This window comes from Rhinolophus ferrumequinum, chromosome 10 (assembly GCF_004115265.2).
Source record: "Rhinolophus ferrumequinum isolate MPI-CBG mRhiFer1 chromosome 10, mRhiFer1_v1.p, whole genome shotgun sequence".
Classification (NCBI taxonomy): domain Eukaryota; kingdom Metazoa; phylum Chordata; class Mammalia; order Chiroptera; family Rhinolophidae; genus Rhinolophus; species Rhinolophus ferrumequinum.
Window position 1 is genome coordinate 27,603,604 of NC_046293.1, and position 25,521 is coordinate 27,629,124.

Sequence of the window (25,521 nt, forward strand, 5' to 3'; positions counted from 1 at the left end):
TCTGCACGCTTTTATGATGGCAGCTATCTCAGTGAACTGTAATTATGTGAACAACTGTGGAGCCACATGACTGGCAGATCAGTCTGGCATGTGTCAGTCAAGAACCGGGTGGTTCTTCTTTAATCTAAGGATGCCTTTGAAAAATACCAGAACAGCAAGTGGTAACGTAAAATACTCAGACAAAGAACACCTTGTTTTACTCCAAGACAACAAACAACTGGTTCCGTGGCTGTCAGTCAGGCTGGACTGAGCTAGCTGAGGTAACATATAACCCAAATCTCCCACTTAAAATAACAAAGTTTTATTTCTTGTTCATGCTGCATGTTCATGATGGAAACCAGATAGACTATGCAGCCACTGTTTGAAACACTGCTTGCTACCATGGTAGAACAAAAACAAAGTTCTTGAGGGTCTTGCACCAATAATTAATTACTTCTGCTTGGAATTGACCTTGGAAGTGTCGCCATTTCTGCTCCAATTTATTAGTCAGGGTTAGTGTCATGGTCCCACCCAACCTCAAAAGAGACAAAAGTTCAATCCTACCATGTGCCTGGAAGGCAGGAGAGTTTGGAAACAGTTTGCAAACAGCACTGATGACTACCAGAGTTCTATGATACATTCCATAAAATTGACTGATTTTCCTTATTTCCTAAATAGCCCCTTCAACCAGTTGTTTCGATGTTGAGAAAAATGAGTTATCAATAGCAGGATATGGCAATGATAACTATAACTAAAACCCAGAAAGCAGTCTGTTTTGGAAAACTTTCAGTGACATCTCTGTCCATTAGTAAGAGTTTTCATGTGGTATGTGTCTATTTTATTTTACAGATGTTGTTCATATAATACTGTATAAAACAGCAGAGTGTGAATAGCCAAGTGCAGTTTTAGATGAGAGTCTTAGTATCTTACTTAGTAAGATAAATTGCCTAATCCATCTCATAGATCAAATGAGATAGTGGATGAGAAAACCATTTTTAAATTGTAAAGTGCTACTTACTAGCCTAAAGGACCAGTCATCTCAAAGATCCTTGGGTTCTAAGATCTTACCCTGCTATAGGTATCTTCTCATTTCTTTCTGCAGGTTTTCATTTGCTTTTAAAATAAACCCCTAATAATAACAGAGATATAGAAAACATTCTTTTCATCTGAATCAGCAATATAGTCAAAGCAAAAATTGAAGAGCTCAGTTTTTCCAGAAATAAATTGCCCTGGGAACAATGCCACTGAATTAGACATTAAGGAATTTAAAAATAAGTTGCGGACGAAGTCTACAAAAGTTTCTTCTATGTATAAATGAAGTCCAGGTGGAAACTACAACAAAACGTTCCCTTTGTAGCATGTATTTTAAAAAGACCAGCCCCCTCAGTATATGCAGGTGGGTCCCGTTTTAGGAAGATGTTCAAACCCTTAAACTCTTAAAAACAGGATAATTCAGAGGTGAATTTCACATTAAAAAGGAATTTTAAAAGCACAGTGTGCTTCCTTAGTGCCTTTGTATCATATAAAGAATATGTTAGTGATTTAAAAAAATATGTTAGTTCCATGAATTGAAACCTATGTGCAACACTATAATTTGCATGTTTTCTGTATCTGTGTTTTACACCTCTTTTATGGATAGCTTCCTCTGTGTCTGCTTTACAGCACATAGTACTCTGCTCTCCTACAGTTAGTGGACAGTAATAGATGCAACTGAAATTCCTACCCATTTAATTTATCTTGAGTGCTATCCTGACATAGTTATCTAAAGAACTTGTGACTGTAATCATGTGCAAGTTCTGTTAAAATGAAAATTTTTATCTGGCCCCCAAATGAAAGAATTTATGGGTAAAAATTTATGAATAAATCTCATACCAAATGTCAAAGTTTTACATGTGAATGGTTTTCTTCAAGAACATATAAAAGTCAAGAAAATCCTCTTAATTTTCATGTTAAAAAAAACAGTGGTGGAGGACTCAACTCACTGGTGCTCCAGCACGTCTTTTCTAAACCCAGACTTGATTTAATCACATACAAGATATGGTTCAAATTCTAATAGTTCCACTATCTTTAGAAAAATCCAGAAAGATAGCCAATGACATCTGTTGCAAAGTGTGCTTGGTAGTTCTTTGAGTGAGGGATAAGGTCAACGTTAGAAATTCATCACTGAACTCACTTTTCCTATCTGACAGTTTGACCACCATAGTAATTCAGTCCCATTGATTTTCTCGAGACATTCTTTTTTATCCCTTGAGATATTCTGGAAGGCAGTCCAGGAGAAGCATTTAATAATGTTTTAAGCAATGGTGCATCTTTGTGCCTCCTGGGGTAACCACTTTCAAGTCCTTTGAATAAATAAGTTCTGCTATATGTTAAAATGCAAGCTTAATTCTAACTAGTTTGTCTTTGAAGAGCAGCAAACAAACATGATCTCTCACAGGAGACCAACTGGCCTGAGCCATTCAGACATTTTTTTTTTTTTAATTTATTGGGGTGACAATTGTTAATAAAATTACATAGATTTCAGGTGTACAAGTCTGTATTACATCATCTATAAATCCCATTGTGTGTTCACCACCCAGAGTCAGTTCTCCTTCCATCACCATATATTTGATCCCCTTTACCCTCATCTCCCACCCCCCACCCCGCTTACCCTCTGGTAACCACTAAACTATTGTCTGTGTCTGTGAGGTTTTGTTTCTCATTTGTTTGTCTTGTTCTTTTGTTGTTTTTGGTTTATATACCACATATCAGTGAAATCATATGGTTCTCTGCTTTTTCTGTCTGACTTATTTCACTTAGCATCATACTCTCAAGATCCATCTATGTTGTCACAAATGTTCCTATATCATCTTTTTTTTTACCGCTGAATAGTATTCCATTGTGTATATATAGCACAACTTCTTTATCCATTCATCTATCGAAGATCATTTTGGCATTCAGACATTTTTACCAATTCCAAGAAAAGTCTTTCTTTATTCAGATGTCAAGCATTACTTCTCAAAAGTCAAGGTTTTCATGATCACTCCCATTTAATGTTCATTGAGAAGCACCTCCCTCAAGTGCAAAATATAGCAGCTTATGTACCAAGGAAACAAAATAGATTTTCTAGTTTATTTCTTATTAATTGTGTGATTTAAAAATAGATGATTAGGCTTATTCCAAGAAAGATGCTATGCAAGTATCTTGCTTACCCTCTGAGTTTGAAGAAAAAAAGAGGACTTCATTTTGCCATCAGTTAAGTTGGTCTTGGTATGTGACAACCCTGGGTCCATGTCATCAGAGAAAGTTTCTGGGAAAAGGTAGATTTGGAATTGATTGTGGAAGGAGGAAAAGGATAAAAAAGCATGAATCTGGCCCATATAAAGTCGATATAATTCTAAGAAAAAGGACCATTTGTTTAAAAGAAGAAAGAAGAAGTAATAATGGATAGAGAGAATGAGGAAATTTAGCCTGACCAGACTACAGGTTGAAATAGGCAACTTAGAAGACTACTGGGATTTTAGGTTTATGTGAATTTCTCCACAAACTCAAAAGAAATGAAATTGTATTTTCATTAAAATATTCTATAATTTTATAAAATTATACATTCCTTGGTTAGTCTCTTCTTAGTTAGACACTCATGGTGCATGCTGTGCCTTCCCCTGCTGCCCAAGGGATAATTCCCTGCCCACAGCTTCTCACTAAGGGAGCAGACATATGTGACCAAGTCTGTAACACATGACTAAACCAGGCACAGCTGAATGGACCAATGATTGGTACTGGACCCAAGGGTAGCCAATCCACAGGCTGATTGTAGATTAAAAAGAGGGCTGATGTAAAAGAGCTCCAAATCAGAGACAGTGGTGATTAGCTGAACAAATCAGACCTCCTCTCAGGAATCTGAATTATCACATATGGGGAGAGAATCAGTCAACTGGTAGTGGGTGGATACGAGAAAATACCACAAAAGGAAATCGAGGCAATGAGGAAGGTGTCAAAGTGGCTAAGGGGGATTGTGGGGCCAGAGCAGGGGACCATAAGCTCCTCCCAATGCCTGACAGTATTCCATCTTCATGAAGCCAGATAAGTGGCTATACTGGGTTCCCAGAGAGAGTTTTGTCTCCTTGCTGCCATGTGTAACCTTATAATATAACTTCATTCTTGAAACAGCCTGAATGAAACACTTGCAACACCACAACCCCCCAAATCTAACTAATACATAGTTCAAAATTTGGAAAAAATTGTGTTATATACTTCAGAGGCAATTTGGTATGAAGAGGTTCAATTTTACCTTCACTAATTTAGAAAAATTTCGGGAAACAGTACAATTTGCCATTGTACGTGGCCTCAATGGATTTATTAAAATTTGTCATCCTACTCAACAGAAACATCTCCTGCCTGCCTGCCAAACAAAACAAAACAAAACAAAATTATGTTGAAGGTGTTATTGTCATCATTTTCGGGATTAAAAACTAGGAGGATCAGTGATGATGGTTTTTTCCCAGAGCAGAGATGGTGTTTTTTTTCCAGAGCAGATGCGAGGTTGCGTGGCTTGCTATTTTCCCTCAAATGGAGTTCTTGATGTAGTTTGTTAAGTCGTGTGCCACCTAATCGATAGGCCAGTCTTCATGTTTAAACACTGTCTCTCAATGTTTTATTACTAAGAAGGGCAGAAGATCAAACTCCTTTGTCATTTACCTAGATACTGGTTTGTGTTGAGAACATTGCTCAGGGCACAGGTTTCAAAAAGGAGCAGCTCATTGGAATGTAGTAGAAGAATACATGAAAATGGAACATTGTATAGAGGGTGAGCACTTGACCAACGACTGGGGACCTGGATTCTAGTTGGTTCTAACAACCACGTTCACTAACAAACCATGTGATCCCAGCAAGTCCCTTTCCTTGTCTGTGTTCCTGAAATTCTCTGCATTGTGTTATCTCTCCCACAAAAAAATGTAAGCTGCATCCAAGCAGTGATGTCTGCCTTGTCTCCCTAAGGCTGAGAACGGCTCCTGGTACCTTCCAGGGGCTCAGGAGATACTCATTGATGTTGAACAATCCATGCTGTACATTGGTCATTAAAAAGGCTTTTTTTCATGTATGGAGTCTTAGCTATTTTTCAAAGTGCTTTCACATAGCTGGCGCTCAGCATTCATTGGTTGGAAATATAATATTTGTTTCTCTGGGTGCATTCTTTACTTGCTAATACACAAATACAGGCACGGAGAAGCCCCCTGGAGTGGAAACAGGAGTGGTCTACGAGTAGGAAGACCTGGCCCATCACTAACTACCGTGCGACTTTGGGCAAGTCATTCCATTTCTCCCAGGTTCTGTTTTCTCATCTGCAAGGGGAGAGGGCTGAATTAGACCCTAAGAACCTTTCTGGCAGCGACCTCTGCCTCTGGTCCTGTTATACCTGTTACATATAATGAATGAGTACTAAGAACACATGAATCCATGGGGAAGGATGCGGGGCTGCACGAGCAATGGAGGCAAAGTAATTAATGCAGAGGCATCAGTTCATTAGAAACATCAAGACAGGCAGACTCTGCTTTTTATGTGCACCACCTGAAATCCTTTATGAGCATCACCTGGGGTGGCTCTTCCTTTGCTCTTAGGGTTTCATCAAAGCAGGTCACTGACCTCAGCCACATTTGCTGTCATCCTGGCTGCCATGGGGTGCAAACATCATGGGAGAAAGCCTGCCAGCGTGCAAGTCCTTGGAATGCCCAGTTTGGGGATCCTGAGGGTTCTGCTATAACTTTTATGGCAAATGCTGAGTCATTCATATTTAGGGGCCCTTTATAAAAAATGACTAGAAGAGTAACCCAATAGTGAGTTGCTACTGACCTCTAGACTTTGTCATATTAGCATGACCCTAATTTCTTCAGAACAAGGTCCCATTAGTTAGAGGCACCAATTTGATGTAGCATTCCTAAGGAAAGGGATCTTTGAATTACATGAACGAAGAAAGAGACACATAGCCAAAGTAGGCCAGCAAGATTGTAATTATTCTTGAAAAGGCAGTCTTCTGACGAAGGGTCCAGATGGTTGGAAAGAACCAGGAAGCAGAGAAGAAAGGATGAGCCGATGTTTTGCTGGCAGGGCTACATTAAGATGGTCTTCTGGGTTTTCAGTACTCGTGTTTCCTGTGGACTTTGTAAGTCTGCGTCTTGCTGGGGGCCTAGTATATAGCCCATGGGAGGAAATACTCTTGCATGGGATCAACAGTCTGGAAAGGAAGAAATGCTGTCGTGAACTTTCTGAGCCAACAAAGGGAATGATATGCTCTAGAACTGTTTGAAATATCATTTCATCATCATTTAAACCTTTGCTAATTAAAAGAAAAAGAAAAAAATTGAGTCTGCCCGTATCGGACCTTCTTTATCATGTTCCCTCTTAGTCATTAATAAGAATCTTTTTGTAAGATTCTGGAATAGTTGATCACTGGAAGTTGAAAGTAATCCAAGAAATTCTTGGAAGGAATAATCAAGATTTTCCCATTGTGTAAATGCTCTCCAGAGAGTTAATCACAGTAGATTATTATAGCTATGTCCTGGTTTGTGTGTCATTCCAGGAAAAGGCAAAATCTCAGATAATAGACCAGAGGGATTAGCTTAGTTATAGTTACCTAGTACAGTTCACTGAAAAAACAGTCTGAGCATGACTTTCACTCTCAGATTTTAGTTACTTCTAATCCCCATAATACAAGAAGTGTGTCCCAATGTAGTATTTTTGGCTGTCCAGATTTGTGTGTTTTCAAGCCATCATGGCACAAATTCAAGTTGCCTCCAGTTCTACTCAGCACGGCTCCCTGTTTTTTGCCTGAAAGGATTAAAATTGGTACACTCATCTGGGCATCCAGATGCTGGTGACAGACCTAGCCCAGCTCTTGGAGCAGCCTGGGCAGCTGGAGCTAGACAGTGACTCAGAGACGCATCCAGTGTGGCTCACGGGATACATTTAGACAATTGATAGGAAAAACAGATCCAACACTCATACGTATTTACAATCCCCTGTTGTGCCCAAGGCAAAAAGTGGTGCGCTTGCTTCTCTTCACCCTCAAACAAGCCCTTCAAGCTATTTTTTCTTTACAGGGACATTCACCTGCGTCAGAATATATTGTTGATGGCAGTGGCGATGGGATTGGGAGGGGCTCGTATGGTTTAGTGCCCTGGTCTGGTTTGGTCTGGATGGCTCAGCTCCACATGCCTGTGCAGAGGACCCTGCCCTGCCTCTCCTCTCTCGGGTCAATAAAAGCCACTGGACATGAAGGCTGGAGTGCCTGCTCTGGCCCTCCTTGGTGAATGCAGACGAGCACATTTACCTGCAGCTGAATATGAAGTTAATGCTACATCCTCCTCAGCTCCATCACTGTCTCGGGCTGAAAGCCAAAGGAGGGAAGGGATGGGTTAGTGCCGGAGATTCACCTGGAGACAGCATCTGGAGGACTATGAAAAGACTCAATGGCTTGCAAAGAGGCTCTCGACCCCTTAAAAAGGAATTCTCCACTGAGGTTCTAAAAAAAAAAAAAAAAAAATCTATGATTTTAAAAAGAGTGTTTTTAAAGCTTATGAGGAAGGTTGTATGTGGATGGCGTGTGTGTGCTCAGGAGAAGCACATCTGTGTTTAGTAAGGGAAGAAGCTGAAGAGTCATCATCCCTTTCTAGAGAAAGAACACTGCACTGGGTCAGAGCCTTTGCTTTCTCAGAATTACCACAGGACCACGACCATGGCACCTCACTGTCTGCAAGAGCATAAAAGGCCTTAACTAGAAGCTCTCTGAAGTCCCTTTAGGCTTGATGTTCTACAAATTTCGATTTAAAAAATGGGACAGAATAGAAAAATCCCTAAAGACAATTTTATGCTGTCATAGAAGATGACACATGTGGTTATTTGTTTAATGTCTGTCTCCTCAACAGGACTCAGGTCTATGAAGAGAGGAGCTGTGTGTCTCTAAAGCCCTTGCTCGATACATATTTATTGTTTGATGGTCACAGATATCACTGTGTCACTAGTGTTCACACTAGTGGCTCTAACATTGGAGCAGGACAGCTCTGCTGTCACACTGGTAAGCTGTGTTACCAGTTCCTTAAGCTTTTGTTGCCTTTGTTTCCTGGTGTGAATAAAAGAGGGATCGTGATGATCATAACAGTAAATCTGTTGCATAGGGTTTTTTTGAAGGTTAAGTCAATGAATATATGTAAGGCCCTTGCAATAGGGCATGATATACATAGGAAACACCATAGTGCTGTCCTTTGTATATTATTATCTGTGGTGATGCTGGTGGTGTAGTTATAATCGATGCTTTGACATCGTCCTCCTCTGGACATTTTTCGTGGGGTTGGATCCTGTGAAATATGAAATGCTCTTCTTTCTTTCACAGCAGAATGAAGTGAATTTTGGTTTAACTTTGTTCCTTGTGGCATGACCAGACTCCTTCATACTTAGCCCCTTGGCAACCATTCATCCAACATTCTCATTAGACCAGATCATAAATTAGAGAAGCCTAATTCTCCAGCTTTAGTTATTGTTCCTGAAAGGCTGAGTGGGTGTTTTTCTCTCTGTATGAGTCCTGCAACCACCTCATGGTATGAAATCTGAGTCGAGTAAGAACTTACATTTATGTGTGGAGGAGGCAGGGACATTATAACCATCACTTAAAGACCTGGAGCCTGGTCTTCTAGAGGCTGAGGAGCTTGGTTTACTCTCAGAATTGGTAAGAAGCAGAGCTGAACCCCAAAGCCAGGGTATGTGAGACCAGATTCTGCACTCTTTCTCAGACCCAGTTATTTCATGCTCCCTAAGTCTTTATGAATGTCATTATCCTTGCCTAATCTGCCCTCAGACCAAACAAGTCCTGTCCAGACTCACTGTCTTCTTTCCTATTTTATACAGTTCTCTCTGTGTGACCTGTAGCTCTTGAGGGTGACAACAGAGTGGTTTTGCAATTTGTTCACATGAAAGAACAAATAAAAACCACACCCCCCTGTGACCATTCAAACTGGGTTTCTCGTAGTAAGGTGGATGCCTTGGAGAAAAAAATATTGAGAATTGTCAAAAAGGGATATGATCAGCAAGAGTTGGTTATTTGCTATAAGGAAAACAACCCAAAGGGCTCAGGTTTGCAGAGACATTTTTCTCTTGGTTCATATTATTTTATAGTCATTGACTATAGTCATTTTTACATTACCTAGACTCGTTATTTTTGTCTTAATACCTTCAAGTAGAATCATACTAGGTTTGTCTGTAGACATTCAAACACTGGACAGAAAAATGCCCACAATAATGTGATACTTCCAAATATACATGGGTGTTGCTTTTAGCAAACTTGATATAACAACATTCTAATTAGTCTAAAACAGATAAAGTAGTCAATAATTAGAACAGAAGCTATACCGTCATAAAAAAAAGTGATTCATGGCTAATATTCTATACTTAAGATTTCTACAAATTTGATCACATTTAAAATTCTCAGTTAAAAGAGCAACTATTTTAAAAGGTCAATCCATATACGCTTTTTAGGAACACATTTTTAACACAGGGCAAAGAATATTTATACCCAATTGTTTGCTGTCCTGTAGTAACATGCCCAATTGCATTTTCATTTTCCATCGGGGTGTTTTTTGTATCTTGGAATTAAGACCATAAGCCACTTCAGAGAGATAAAGCTTAATCTTCTTTTGAAAGACTCCCAAGGAAATAAGAGTCCTTAATTTTCTTTGCTGATCTCTTTTAGTATTTATTAACTCTTATTTTCATATTTAATCTAAATCGCTCATGCTTTGGTTTGAGTTCATTTCTACCCATTGTCTTTGGTTGGAGAACCAAAAAAACAGGACAGCAGCCTCTTGGACAGAGGTCTTTATATTTGTGAAATTCCCTGTGAATCCTCTTGTTTTACTCTTCTGTCAGTTTAATAATTCTGGCCCCACAACCCAGTGGTAAATCAAATAATTATGTGATTGGAGTCACAGCTACAAACAGTATTAATCAGGAGAATCACATGACAAGTGCATGCGTCATGGACTCATACAAAATGTCATGCTGTAGGACAGAATTTAGAGAGAGATTGAAATAGTCTATGAGAAAAGCACCGTAAGAACTACCATCTCAGTTTCATTGCCTTAACCTTTCCACATGGGTCTGACGTTATAACCCTTGAATCATCTTTATGGTTTCCCACCGAAACCTCTCCAGATTCCCCACATGTTTCATTAGTGGATCCTGGAAGTGGAAGGGGTATTCTCGTTAGAGACTGAAGGATGCTGAGCACAATCACCTGATTATTCCTGCTGCCCACATGTCTGTTTATGTAGGACGGTGATTGTTTCTCGAGCAAACAAAAACAAAGACAGTGGTAAGCTGCTTTCCCACTGTCAGCTCGTGAATGACAACACACATGGTTTTTCAAGTAATTGTTATGATACTGTACTTGCCTAGCTCTTCTCTATTTTGTGTCTCTTTGTTTGTTTTTCCCAGCTAGGTGTAATCCTATACTTTTTATTGTTTTCATCATTCTTCTAATTTTTGATATTTGTACTTTTCCCAAGTGACTTAAATTCTGATTCCATTCTCTAAGCTTAAGTTTCTGGTCATTCTGCCCAATTTTGGAGTGCAATGTATGTATTCTTTACTACACTATTGATTCCCCCACACACACACAAAACAATATCGAACGACATGGACAATGACTATCACTGGCAGGCTATTTCCTGCTCATAAATGGATTTTCTAACCATGCTTGAGTATAAGGATAACAATAAGGAAACATGGTGCTTTTGCGAACCCTTGCTCTTCTAAGACACTCCTTAGAAGAGTTTAAACACTTGCCTAATATTTTTGGGGTATGGAATATTGATCATTACGAATCCCTGTGTGTTTGGCGTTATTATGAAACTCGAAAAACTCTCTCTCCTCTCTCTCTGACTTTTGTTTCCTGGAAACATAAAACAATAAAGCAAACATGGGAAGTTTTATCCTATCTTTTGGTGAGGACTATGAGAAATAGTTTCAGGAAAGATTGACTATGCAATTCTGCCACAAACCAGTGATCTGATCACACATCACCAACAAGTGAAGAAAAACTCATGTAGGAAGGACATATAGTATCAATTTCCAACTCTCCGTCAACTGAACTGAAAAGAATTAATGAAAGCATCTATCTGAACAGGAGTTAATTAGAACGTGCAATTAGCCATAGATTACAACTCAAAAAAGTGTATTCACGTGAAAGGAAAGCTTCTATTAATTCTTTTGAGGCAAATGCACATGATCAGTGCTATATAATATATAAAATAATACCATCTTTGCACATTAGAAATAAATTATGAGAAATCAGATGCCTATTAAGACATACAAATTGATGTAAACTATGATATTTGGTGATGAATAATAGGCCAGCTGTTTCAGAAAGGAAATGATTAGTTTTGACATATTTCCAAATAACTGAAATTAGCCACTATTTTCCCCACGTTTTGGGGGATCAAAGTCTCCTTATTGTAATGGATAATATATTGTATTCTTTCACAAAGCATAGTCAGGTGGCTTCATCTTACATAAGCATAAAAATATGACCTAGAAATTATTATGAAAATATCACATAAGCAAGTTGCTTTATTTTTATTAATGATTATACATCTGTGCCTTTACTCAGAATTCTGATTTAAAGGCCGTTCCTGTCGCATTTTGTAAACCTTGAAGGGTTTTAAGCAGTGAATAGTTTGAAAAGTAGAAATCCAGAAGTTACTGGGCTTTGTGACTTTAATGAGGTGATGAGTCCTACAAATCATGTTATTATGATGTTTGTGCAAATTAGCATTGAGACTTAAAATTTAAAATGTCAATCACTGTTGCCAGGATTGACTTTTGTAGTTGACAGCCAAAACATCTGGACTTAGCATTATATGTCATGCAATTGCATGGTCCAAGCCTAATTTGGGGCTGGTTAACTCATTTTATAGTGGGTGCCTTTCTTTACCCAGCATGAGCTCCCAGAGCCACACCCTCTTTCCTTAAGGTCTTTGATTCATTCCTCTCTTGGTCTTGCTCCATCAATCTCTGTATTTTGGAAGAACTAATTTTTCATAAAAATTTCACCTTGATTCTGGGTGTCTTCATCTCCATGCATGAACTACTTCGTCATCCACTAAATTCTGACCATTCCTTTTTGTTCCCTCTTGGTTCATCCTGTTGCCCTACTTCTCTCTTTCCCCGCCCTCCCCCCCCAAGAGAGCCTCCCTGCTCCCTGAATCCCCCCGGGGAAAGTACCTCTTGAGAGTTCCTGGTTCTCCACTCTGAAGTTGCATTGGTAGGCTGGGACTGAGCAGGCATTGCCTTGTGGAGGGCAATCCTGTTTACATGATCTGTAGAGAATGCAGAGCTCAGGTATGATGTACAGCAGCAGGAAAACCCATGCATTGGTGACCAGGGCAATGCAGATGACAGGGTCATCACACCGGGGCTGCTGCTGGAACTGTGGGTTGCCTCTCATGAGCATGGAGATCCACACCACCCAGATAATGATGGAGACGAGCATAGTGATGAAGATGAGCCTCCCATGTGGCTTCCAGTTCTCACATGGGCCACAAAACGTGGCTGTGGAGACGAAGAATGTGATGGCCATCAGCAAAAGGACGTAGACGAGGAGTACGACAAAGTCCACATTAAGCTGACAGGGCGTCATATGCACAAACATCATCCCTCTGGTCATTATGAGAGTCACATACTCAATGGCAATGATTGTCTGCAAAAGGCTGAGCCCAATAGCAATGCACAGAATTGTTGTCCAAGAGAAGGCGACCCTACCTCGGACCAGCTTCACCAGGTGGGAGGCATGAGCCAAAAGGCATGAGAAACAGAGAGCAAAGAGAACCCCAAAGAAAAAGTAGCGCACAGGGGCAGTTTGCTGACTGAACTGGAAAATGAAGGCAAAAGCAAGGCTAAAGAGCCCCAGCACACCCAGGAGGAAGAGGAGCTGTGTAGGGAGGACATTCCACTGGCCACAGTCTTGAATCTTTCGTATGAGACAGAGAAATGCCAAAAGCAGAATCACTGTAACCACTATGCCGATTATTGCCAGGCACTCCAGAACAATGCCCCATGGCCCCTCTGTGTCACACAGGAAATAATATTCCTCAGTGGACTTGACACAGTCCTCATACATGGTGACTGTAGGTGGACCTCACGAGAATGGACTTCTGTTTCCCTGCAGAAAAAACATGAGACAACCTTATGACTTTACATCTACCATAGAATGCCTATTGGGTAGAGGCAGGGCGCTGTCATATTTCTGAGTCCCAAATGAAGACACCTTGACGTACTGAATAAAATAGCTCAAAACTATCAAACCTTCAAAACTGTTCCAGCTCCATCCTGCTGAAAAAGCAGAACAGTCTTCACTTGGGGCCTCCAGATAATCGATCCATTTCTATGTCGAATAGAAATTGATAATCGATTCAATTTCTACCAAGGCGTTTTGAAGCCTACTGCAGAATTGTTTTCATAGAGCTCCAACCACCTGAGCCACCGGCCGGCCCAGATGAGTCGTTTTCATAAAGTGGTGTGTGAGACAAGGTTGGCATGACTGGTGATATTCTAGTTATATTAGGCTCCAGAACAAGGGCTGTCAACATTAAAGGATCATTAGGTCATTCAAGACACTGACGTACTGCTTGAAGGAGACAGGCAGGTGATTTTTCCTAGTAATTCTAATGACTGTTCCTTCTTTTAATTCAAGTCAATTCAGTAAATACCTACTATTTGTTCACCCAAGAATAATACACAATGGTCCCTGCCTTTAAATAACTTTTTGGACAGTTTAGCACCAGAATCTATGTCTTAATACAGGTAGCCTAGGAAAATAATTCCACATATTCATTTGGAAAAAAGTACCTTGCAATTGAATACTTCTAGTTCTACTCTTTTTCAATTATTCCCAAGCCAGCTGGATGGAGTACCCCAGATTTATAGCTGAAGGCATGGCCCCTTCCTTCCGACTTACCTTCTCTGTGTCCACGCTAGAAGCTGAGGCTGTGGTGGCTGCAAGGTTGTAACTACCAATGAGTAAGACGGAGACAACCTCAGCTTCTTTATTCTCTCCCCAAATGGGCGGAAGGACTGGAGGCCCTCACTCAGATTCCTGCAGTGCCTATAAAAAGAACCGGAAGGTCAGAAAGACACACCTATTCCAGTTTCCCAGCAGCTTTTCTACAGAGATTTCTTTGGTGAGAACAATTATTTTCCATTCTACTGCTAACTAGAGGCACTGTAAGCTTAGGGAGGTCCTGAAGGGGGTGTGAATTTAGGAAAGACGCCTTCTTCCCCATATATTTCAATGACTTCCGGAAGCTGTGAGAGGTCCTCAGTTGGCCTTCCAGGAGGACACTTCATTCTTCTGACCTACTCTCTAAAAAGCCATCTCTAGAGTTTCCCTCACATCTGGATTTTAATCATAAGATCCAAAGGAGCATCCATTCAACGACGGAATAAGTGTTTTCCTGGGCCAGAAAGGAAGGGTCTATGCATTAAAAGCGTCAGCAGTTGGCCAAATTGTGACTTAGGGGAAATTTTTCTTCTTTACTACTCTCTTTTCTTCTCCTTTGGAAGTCCTTCCTCGGGCCTTGGATGTCCATCAAGTGTGGACTTTGGTGTAATTTCCCTCTATACTTCCTCTCCTCATCCCCCTCAGAATGAACTTGTTCTGGGTCTCATTCCATTAGGAGCATTTCTAGAGCCCAAGAGAGAACTCAAAACTGAACGTTCTCAGCTGATGTTGATATGCTATATCCCTTCTCTCCTGTGGTGACATATAATAGAGCACATAGTGCCGTGTTCTGCCTGTGCCGATGACTGTGGGCCCCCTCGCTACCCCTCCAATTTACTCATTGGTTCTTTTCCTGGATACTGCATTTATTATTTTTTAATTTAATTTTTAAATTACAGTTGACGTTCAATATTGTTTTATGTTAGTTTCAGGTGTACAGCATAGTGGTTAGACATTTATGTAATTTATGAAGTGATCCCTCTGACTAGTCTAATACCCACCTGGCACTACACATAGTTATTACCATATCATTGACTATATTCCCCACGCTGTATTTTGCATCCCCGTGACCTGGATATTGCATTTTGACAGGATTTCTGAAGACTCCAAATCAAATTGTTTTCCCTTTGAAACCTGTTAGTTTGGTTTCAGGACACTTTGTGGTCTGGCCCTACCTTTCTCGTGCACCCATATTTCTTTCAGGTCTCCTGACCTTGTGGTTTATCCGGGTTGGTTTTCCCACTGCCTCACAAAGAAACAAGCTCCCATGCACTCTCCTTCTCCTAGATGTTGTCCCTGACCTGTATTGCCTTTGCTTTATTCCTGTTTATCCTTTGTGTTTTATTCCCACTGATCCTGTTTCCTGCCCCAATACTCTTCCTGTCTCTAAGATCTAGCTCATCTTATCTCCTCTATAAGGTTTTCTGCTTCCCTGATCACTTGAGCCGCCATATTCATCAACTCCCACCCGTGCTATTCAAGATTATGAAAACCATGTTTTCTGCCCATTTTATTTGCATTAAATTAATTTGTTAATAAATAAAACAAATGAATTTAAAAATAATAAATAAATGTATTAATTTACGTCCCCTCGATTAGATTTATAGCTGCTTGGAGATCAGGTTCCATATTTTACGCCCCACATAGCACCTGGGCCCAGTGGAGCACCTTCTAACTGGTGGACGGATTATTTAATTGAAAGATTCTAATGCTAGAACTCCAGGCCTTGTGTAGGTATTTTTCAGCAGTGTGGTTTTTCCAGCAGACGCTTTTTAATGGAAACCACCTGCAAATAAGTCAGGACCTTAAGAAATCCCAGGCAAAATCATTCTGTAGGAGGGTTCTATCTTTAGAGAGGCCTTAACTTTAAAAAGCCATTTGTTTTCCCTTTGAGACAAAAGTATTCCAGGGAGGAGAGGCCCTTTACTTGCTTTAGGCATAACTGTGGTCAGACTGAAGCTGTAAAAGTGAATCTAAAGTTTACATTAAACTTTAGGTAAAGGGATTTTCTAGGTGATGAAATGTGACATCCATGAGGTCTCACTCAGAAAGCCTAGTGAGTGGCTAAATTGTTGTCAGTAGGACAACAGAGGATTTTCCATTTAATTCTTATAAGAGAATTATTTTGGTGACCTCTTCCCTCCTCCCACCCCCTTCTAGCTGGTTACTCATGGTCATTCTCCACTGTTGTGATGTTCTGGCAAGCTTGTCTTCCAAGGAGGTTCCTCCTAATGGCTCGAGGCAGGTGAATTAATGAGTTAATGACCACAAAGCCCTTTGAGCACCTCAGATAAAAGAACTAGTCTCAGGTACTAATTATTGTTATTTAAAAATCTAGGGTTATAGAATTAACCCATCTGCTGCTAGGCCTTAAGGAAAAGAGGGCCCCCTTTGCCGACGCGCACGTCCACATCACTCACGCCTCATTTCCTTTGGCTTTTAACATCACACCAAACAGTTCAGATGTGGCTTTGATGAATCAAAGTATATTGATTACCACGAGTCCATTAAAAATGGAGATAAAACAGTTAAGAGATCAAATGCTTTTTTCCAAACGCCTATTTGTGTTGTTTCCTTCTCCTAGAACCAGAGCTGGAGGAAATGTGAGAGGTCACCTAGTGTAATCCTTTCATTAGTAATTAACAATAAGGAAGTCAACATGATAACATGAGAAATTAAACAAGAAGGAAGCAGAGGCCCAGGTAGATGAAGGCATGTACCCGAGGTAAGGAATGGTAGAGGAGACAGCCAGGGTTGTCTGATTCCTCGCCACGTTGTTGCTGCCATACCAGACTACCTTTCCTGACACTTCCCACCTCGGGAGGACAGGTCCTGAAAGAGAGAAGCCCTTAGAAAAGACACATGGGTTATGACCAGAAAGAAAGGTAAAAAAAGAATAGATTATTGTCTTGGCATAGAATTAACCCTTGGTCATTTACAGAATGTAAAAGCATTTATGAGACTCTACAAGAGTAAGAAAGGATTTATTAAAAGTCAAAAAGAGACAGAGAAAGTGTTCTGTTTGGAATTGGCAGAAGTTTTGCCAGGGCAGTCTGAGAGAAAGAGCTGCCGAAACAGAGGGGTAAGAGAGATAGATACCTGAAGAACTTTGCCAGGGCAGAGTCTGATGGAGACAGCTGTGGAAGATCTTGAAAGTTACTGGCAGAGGGAGTATTGCCAGGATAGAGCCCAATAAGGACAGCTGCACCGATGAGAAGGAATGCTGGGTTTTTATATTTTTCCATGCAGGATGTAGGGTAGCTTGTCAGCTTGCAGGAGGTTGCTGTTGTGATTGGGAACTGTTCTGTTCCTACGTATGATGGGGGTTTGTTAGTTTGCAGGGGGTTCCCATTGTGATTGGGAACTGTTCTGTTCCTACGTATGATGCACGTAAGGTGCTTGTCAGCTTGCAGGTGCAGTGCGAGCTGGGGGATTCAGAGCCAAGCGATTAATGTTTAGATTGTTCCTGTTAGCCCTCAAGCTCGCTCCTGGTATCTCTTTACTTGTCTCATCAATTACGAGACTGCATCAGATATTCTCCATCCTGCAAAAAATCTTGCAACTGTCATGACTGGCCACGTGAGGACTGCCAGCGTGAGATGGCTGCGTTGGCCAGGAATGGATCATTTGCTCTTTTGCTCACTGGCGTCTATAAGGCTGGCTTCGTGGGGGTACAGCCAGTGCGGTTGTTCAGGGCCGCCATTCAGAAGGGTCCCATGCTTGGAGTTTAATGTTCTGTTGTCACTGTCTTGAAATTCTTAATAATTTTATCTTTGAATTTGTGTCTTGTAAGTGAAGTCAGATGGGAGAGTGGAGCCTGTGCTGGAGGCCTGGAGCCTTGGCTCACATGCAATCGGCCTCCCTACCTCCCTGGGACAGGTTTTCAGCTCCTCATTCCATGACACCCCTTGGTGCTCTGGGTTACCTGGCTTCCCCGTTTCTGCCCCCATCCTGTGACTGCTGCCACACTCCACCTGGGGTCACCCATCACCATGGGGTGGGTCGTGGGCCCTTGGAAGATGGGATTGACTTATCCATACCCAGGCAAGGTGCCACATTTTCATTTGCATTGGGCCCTACAGATTATGTAGGTGGCCATGGGTACTTCATTCAATTTTCTGGTATATGATGGTTAATTTGATCAATATTATACAGGATGTTATACAGTTGAAATGTTATATTAATATAATATAATGTACAGTTAGTTGTGAAGAACCTCAGTGTTTTATCTGGATAAGCAAAGTGTCAAGACTCTGAACTGGGTGTCATTTATGAATGTTCAGGGTATTTTTCAGGGAGAAAGTTATCTGATATTTTTTCCAGTTTGTGACTATTGTGACATTTTAATTGAACTAGTATATATTGCTCTTATGTTGTATTGTTTTATCATTATTGGAAGAAAGCAGATGACATGGAAAATATAGAGGTATGTTCAAGTTCAACTGTTGGATCTGGAAGTGTAGATATGACAGTATTAAGAGAGATGTTGACTTTTTGATTTTTTGTAAAACTTTTTGATTTTATTTGGGCTGCATATCAAAAGGAAAATTAGATGCAGGACCTTATAATGAAAAATTTTAAATGTGATTTACTAAAATATGCAAAGCTTAAACAAATGACAGATGACATATAATTTATAATGAAACTTTTACAAATGAAAATCTAAAACCTTCAAAATTAAAGGCAAAGCTGGGGAAACACATGATATCCTGTCAGTAAGTCCTCACATATTTCCAAAGAAAAATACATAAATGTATCGATAATTTATGATACATTTGTTGTCATCTACTAAGTTGTCATCTACTATTAATAAAAAAACTTTATAATAATCTGTTTAGTAGTATATTAGATGCAAAACAAGAAATGGATCACACAGCTGCTAAAAATTTTTCTTCCAGGATGTATGGAATAGTACATATGATTTTGATAATAAAATGATGAATCAGCTGACAAATTTAAAATTATATCTTTTAGTATACCATAGTATCTCATCAAATCTGTACACTGCAGAACAGAAAAAACAATTTTATAAATTAAATTATGATTGACATACAATATTGTATTAGTTTCAGGTATACAACATAGCAGTTTGACATTTGTATTCCTTATGATGTGATCACCACAATAAGTCTGGTAACCATCTGCCACCATCAAAGGTATTATGATAATATTGACTATTTTCCCTGTGCTATACATTACATCCCCATGTCTTATTCGAGAAGCAATGTTTTAACACAATTATAGTTTGATATAGATTTTGTGATTCAACTTGATAAAAGCACTGATATTGTAAGCTGTCAACACCTGTTAGTTAGATCAGATATGAGTGATACAATTTTTATAGAAGATGTTTTGTGTTTAAATTTAAATTTACTCACAACTGGATTGATATAATCTCCAAGTTGGAAACGCATATTGTTGATTCAATATTATTAAAACTGGAAAAGTTGTAAAGGGATTATAAGCTTGGATAACAAATATGACCAGAAAACATGGCAGTTATTAAACATTGTTCAAAATGACTAACAACCATAGTATATCCATCATGAAGCTTTGGCACCTAAAGAAATTTTACTTGCACTTCACAGGGTTATTGAAATCAAATGAGATATCAGCAATCAAAACTTTTAGAAATATTTTGTTCAGATATTGGAGCTGACCACATCCACTGACTATACACAGTGGAATTCCTGCTTGCCATAACGTGAAATACTAAGCTAAGCATGATGCATAAACTCAGAAATAAGATTTTGATTTCTTGAATTGAAAAACTCTCGCTTGGCAAATATTTTTGGACATGGTGTTTGGATAAGTGAAAGCGCATATTTAGATGATTCTTGAACATTCTTAACTACAATTTTGGGAGAAAACTGTGATATATTTTAACATGTCAAACATACTCAAGGATTCCAAAAGACATGGAAGTTTTAAAAAATGGCTGTAATTATCTGCCATTCCTCCCATCAAGAGATGAGGTCGAATTCCCCTCCACTTGAGTCTTGGCTGGCTAGTGACTGTCTTATGACCCATAAAATGTGGTGGAAGTGATGAAGCATGAATTCCAAGACTAGGTCTAAACAAACCTTGCAGCTTCTGCTTTGGACCCTTGGAATACTTGGTCTCCAGATGCTTTCTCCTGAGACTCAGCTGCCATGCTTGGAGAATCCCAAGCCACACAAGAGACCACATGTAGGTTCTCTGGTCAGTGGCACCCGCTGAGCCCAGCTTTCCATCCATCCTCGTCAAAGCACCAGACACGGCGATGAAAAAGCCATTTGGAAAATGGGTCCTCTTGTTCCAGAGGTTCAATTGAAACTTCACTGAACAGAATTTAGGTACATGTCTATATGTAAGAATTATTTTCATTGCTATGCATTTTCTGCATTCATTTCTGCTGAGTTCTAAAAAGACTAGTCAAAGCCAAAGGCATACACCCACATAGGATCATGTAGTCCCAGATGTACCAGTATTCCATCGAAAAGATGTTCATTCTGAAGTCTTTGATTTTTCTTATGAAAGTAATAATTCTCACTGCTGTATGTTCCCAATATTATTGCAACATATAGAAGTGAACATTAGAAAGTCAGTTTGAGTGAAATAAAATTAGAGATATTTTTACATCTTACTTTTCTCTCAGTGTCACAATCATTAGTTTTTAGAGGGAAACCTGAAGCTTGAAAGAAAAACATTTGAATAAAATATCTATTTGCTTTTCAAAACTCTGAATCAGTAATTCAATTCAACTTGGTGAACAAAGAAGAGAATAAATGCATTTAATGCACATACTAAAGAATGATTAAAGGACATTATGTTTATTATCTGGCTTAAGATTCATGAAAAAATTCTAGTGCTAAGTAGAACTGCTGTATGACCAATCACAACAACCTATTTGGGTGAATTTTTAGGGTTTTCAACTTTGAATTTACAAAGAGAAAAAATGCGGTTCAACAGTGTACCAGATGTACGTATTGTTTTGTCCTCAGGTCTGCCCTTGTAATGGCTTTAGAAAGAGGCAAGCACATCTGTTCACTAAATAAAAATCATGTCTAAAAGTTTTGTTTGTGTACCATTTATTTTAGATTTTATTTTCTATGTAAATGTTAATAAAATAATATGCAATGTTTGCTCTGCTATGCTTTTATTTTACCATTTGTAATAATGGAAAATACCATTTCACAAAACATGTTTTTTGTGTGTGTGTGTGTGTGTGTGTGTGTCCACTTGTACTGGGTTGAAATGTAAAATGTATTTCTCACTCTAAGTTGGGGTAAAAAAAGAAGTTTGAAAAATACGAGTCTCATCAGATAAGCTCTGGCCTGGATGCTGAGTTGGGTTTGAATATCAGCTGTGGGAACTAGCTCTCTGATTTTGGACAAGTTTCTTGATCTCTCTGAACTTAAATGTTTCCTCTCCCCTGTGGGTATACTTACATAAAGGAAAGACATCAGTGATTTTTGTGGCAATTTGGTCTGGGCTGAGTTAAAGAGTGTTGAAATCAAATTGATGCTACAATCACGCCAAAGGTTAAATAAGACCGTTTAACCTAGGAATGCTACTGATTTTAAAGGACTTTTATACCTTAATTATCAACTTGCAAACTTTATGTTAAAGTCCAATGTTAGGTGCACACACTAAAGTAGCCTATTTATGAAGAGAGCCTCTCTCTAGAAATATATTATTAGCATTAATTCATTCATTTGCTTGTTCATTCTCCTAGTGTCTTGTTTTGAGCACCTGTCTTGTGCCAGATACTGTGTTTGTGCTTGAGATGCACTGCTGCAGAGACGTGGGGCCCGTCACCTGCACTATTAGAGTTGCTTGTACACGAGGTGGGTGGAGGTTAAGCAGGTAATGAAAACATCGTAGGTGCTCAGTAACTAATCTGTGAGTGCACCACAGAGGGGCCCAGAGAGGCCCTTTCAGAGGAAGAGATGTCTACGCGGAGATAAGCTCTGTGCAATGAGGGGTAAGAGTGCTCCAGACAGAGGAAAAGCCTGCACAACGGCCAGTGTGAGGAATGGAAAGTAGGCGAGTGTGGTGGGGGAATGAAATGGGTGAGAGAAGGGGGGGGTGGTCCCAGAGCCTTGTATTTTAAGGAGTATGAATGTTTTCTGAGAGTAACTTTACTTATTGTATTTAAGCTTTATGTTCAATTACATTTAATATAATTCATTTATTCACTTATACAGCACATTGTTATGGAGCATCTATAACTATTTCTTGTGCCAAATATGATTGATACAGTGGTGAACAAAGCAGACGTGTTTCTCACCTGCAGTAAACTCACAGTTTGGTGGGAGAGCAGCCAATATAACAGCAAATAAAGTTATACACACACACACACACACACGCACACACACACACACACACACACAGACACTTACTGATTGTGGAAGGTACTATAAAAGATGCTGTGATCGAGAGTAATGGAGCGGGGGGTGCCCCTGTCAGGGTGGGTTAGGAGGGCCTCTCTGAGGAGCCGATGATTTAGCAGACACCCAGAGGATGGGAGACAGCCAGCCACACCCACGCAGAGCAGGGGGAAGAGCCCTGTAGGCGGAAAGGTCAAGATGAGCAGGAGCTCAGAGGTGCCAGCAAGTACGGTGTGTTTGGGAAATTGAAAGAAGGCATTGTGTCTGCAGCAAGGAGGGGGTAGCAAAGGGTGAGAGTGGGGGAGGGAATGGAGGGGGATGGTACAGGCACGCGAGTCTGATGCAGCAGGAAACTGCGAGAGAGCGTGAAGCAGGGAAGATCTCTTATACTGTAAAGTGACCAGTCTGGCTACAGACTGTCTAACCTACTAAGGGACACGAGGCATTTGAGAATGGATTAGAAAGGATCAGGATGGGAAGCAGAAAGCCATCCCGAGTCCGGGGGAGATGATGTGATGGTGGCCACAAGGTTCCTAGGGCTGGGTGATGGAGCCCGTGAGAGTCAGGACACTTTGCAAGTGGAATCTCTGTCTTGTTGGTGGTTGACAAGCAGAGAATGAAGGGAAACAGGGCCCCTGTCAGCCCCAAACCTGCTCCACGAGCAGCCCTCCACATCTCAGTCTATAGTAAATCCATCCTTCTAGTTGTTCAAGTCAGAAACCTTGGAGTCACCTTGACTTTTCCTCTCACACTCCATAGATGATCTAACAGGAAATACTGTTGGTCGTCACCATCTAGATCCACATCACCATCATCTCTTGTCTGCATGGCAGCAGTAGACCCCTAACTGGCTGTCTGCTCCCACTGTTGCCCCCCAAACCCAACCCCAACCCTGTGTCTCCTACAGTATATAAGCAACACAGCAGCCAGAGGGATCCTTTGAAAAGCTGAGTTTGATTATGTCACTTCTCTGCTTAGAATGCTGCAGTGGGCATCTCCAGTTTTTAGAGAGAAAAAGCCAAAGTCTTTAGAGTGGCCTCGATGACCTGGCCCTTCTCATTACCTCTCTGACCGCATCCTTTGTGCATGCAGTTTCAGCCTCTCTGAACTCTTCCTCCATTGCATAGACTCAGCGTATCTTGGGGCCTTTGCACTGGCTATTTCCTCTGCCTAGAATGTACTGCCGCCAGACAGCCACGTGGCTAAGTTGCTCACTACCTTCAAACCTTTGTTATCTATGAGGCCTTCCCTGGCCATACCAGGAAAAATTCCACACCACCCTCTCTATCCCATACTCTCTAACACTGTCCATTTTCTTATCCCACTCTCCTTTTTAATTCTGCCACAGAATTTATAATGCAATAAACAATGTATTATGTCTTTGGTTTACTATCTATATCCCCTACTCTACAAGGGCAAGTGTCTTTGCCTGTTTTGTTCACTGATAGATCTAATCGCCTAGAACAGTGCTTGGCATATCATAGGGGCTCGATAAATATCTGTGAAATGAATGAATGAGGAGAAGGAATCAAGGATGTGTTAAGCCAGAGGGTGGAGCCCAGCACCCCAAAGAGGAAGCACAGTCTCAGGCATGGTGAACACGAAAAACTTAGAAGCAAAGGGCCAGCAAAGCACACGTGGTCTTCCAAACTCTCACTCTAGGCCAGGCGTGGCTGGAGGCGCTGTGGGTTTGTGCTCCAGGAGAGGGTTCCACTCGGCGCCCCCACCCCTCCATTTTAAGTAAGAGAAGTTGGGACGGGACAGGAAACAAGTGGCCAACTGATCAAGCTGAAATGGGAGCTGTCCAAGGCGGGGGTGGCCTTGTTGGCAAGAAGAACATTCTGATCTCAGATGACAGCTGCACAGAGGAGGACCATCCAGCAAACAAGGAAAATTTGTCTCTCCTTAGGGTGATTTCCAGTTTTTTGACTTGAGCAAGTAGGTGAAAGGTGGTGTTATTTAGAGAGACGAGGAAAATTGAAGGAAGAAAAGGTTTTGGGGGATGGAAGAGTCTGAACCAAGAGTCCAGTCCTGGACATGTCAAGTCTGAAACGTCTGTGAATTATTTGTGTGAATATGTCAAGTAGGTCAGAGGATATATGCACCTGGAGCTTAAAGATTTATTTCTGCCTTTTTGTACTTTTCTTTATGTGCCAGGGTCCTATTGGCATTCCTAGACATGGATTACACTGGGTAATCCACGGGCAGACAGCTACCCGTCTCCACCCTCATTTCTCAGCATTCTTTCAGCTGTTTCATGAATTGGGAAACACATTCATTCATTTACTCCTCCTGTAATCATACACTGAGCTTGTGCTGTGTACTGGTATTCTGCTGGGAACAGAGTAGAAAAATGAATAATATAAATATCAGCAATTAAGAAAATCACATCTAATTGGAGAGATGTGCTGACAAATAGTTGAGATTTATGTACTCTGAGGTATGTGTAACTTGAAGAATAAATTAATATTTTCACTTCCCTTCCTACCAAAAAGAGACCCCCGCCCCCCAAAAGAGGGTGGAACGTATCAATTCCTTATGAGCTCTTACAAGTGATTATTTCGAAACTTTTATTATATCTTTGTGTCACTAAGAGAGGGATTGTTCAGTGAATATCCTAGCAATGGACTGACCCATTTCTTACTTCCACATGCCTGAGGGTCACATTTTGAAAGGAGATGGGGTGTAGAAAAAAATCAAGTCATGAAGGGAGACGGGCCGGAAATGAATACTTGGGAGTCACCAGGACGCATGGGCATGATGTGCGTGGTCATTGATGGGCTCATTTTGGGAGAGTACGCAGTGATGTGGTGTGGTAACAGGAATAGAGTCTATCCCCCAAAGGGCATCCACATTTAAGGGCTGGTCAGGGAGAGAGAAGCCTATGAAGGGAGGAGAGGAGTAGTCTGCGGTGGGCACATCTGGAGAATGGCAGGTCACAGGCGCCAAAGGAGGAATGCAAGGGGGAAGATGTCTCAATGTCTAATGGTACAGAGGAGCCATCTCACCTGATAAAGACGAAAATGTGCCTGCTGGACTTTGTGAATAACAATCCATTTCAGAGGAAGTAAATGGTGATGAATGGAGTGAGTGAGAGGAAAAGAAACAAACACTGAGTATAAAGTAATTTGTAAGGCAACTGGTGAA

At 40.6% G+C, this 25,521-nt stretch overlaps 1 protein-coding gene across 1 annotated transcript; it reads right to left on the reverse strand.

Moving 5' to 3' along the window:
- Nucleotides 1-6,064: 6,064 nt before the first annotated feature.
- On the reverse strand, nt 6,065-14,095 carry GPRC5D (G protein-coupled receptor class C group 5 member D). Its single transcript, XM_033118085.1, has 4 exons — nt 13,961-14,095; nt 12,229-13,165; nt 7,286-7,342; nt 6,065-6,190 (listed from the first exon to the last, which is right to left on the reverse strand). The coding sequence occupies exons 2-4, from the start codon at nt 13,121-13,123 to the stop codon at nt 6,183-6,185; spliced, it is 960 nt and encodes a 319-aa protein (XP_032973976.1). The 5' UTR covers nt 13,124-13,165; nt 13,961-14,095; the 3' UTR covers nt 6,065-6,182.
- Between the last annotated feature and the right edge of the window lie 11,426 nt (nt 14,096-25,521).

Coding starts and splice junctions, on each gene's coding strand:
- GPRC5D (XM_033118085.1), bottom strand. CDS start 13,123: ATGTATGAGGACTGTGTCAAGTCCACTGAGGAATATTATTTCCTGTGT. Junction 7,343..12,228: donor GAACCAGGAACTCTCAAGAG/GTACTTTCCCCG, acceptor TTTGGCTTTCAG/CCCGAGACAGTGATGGAGCT.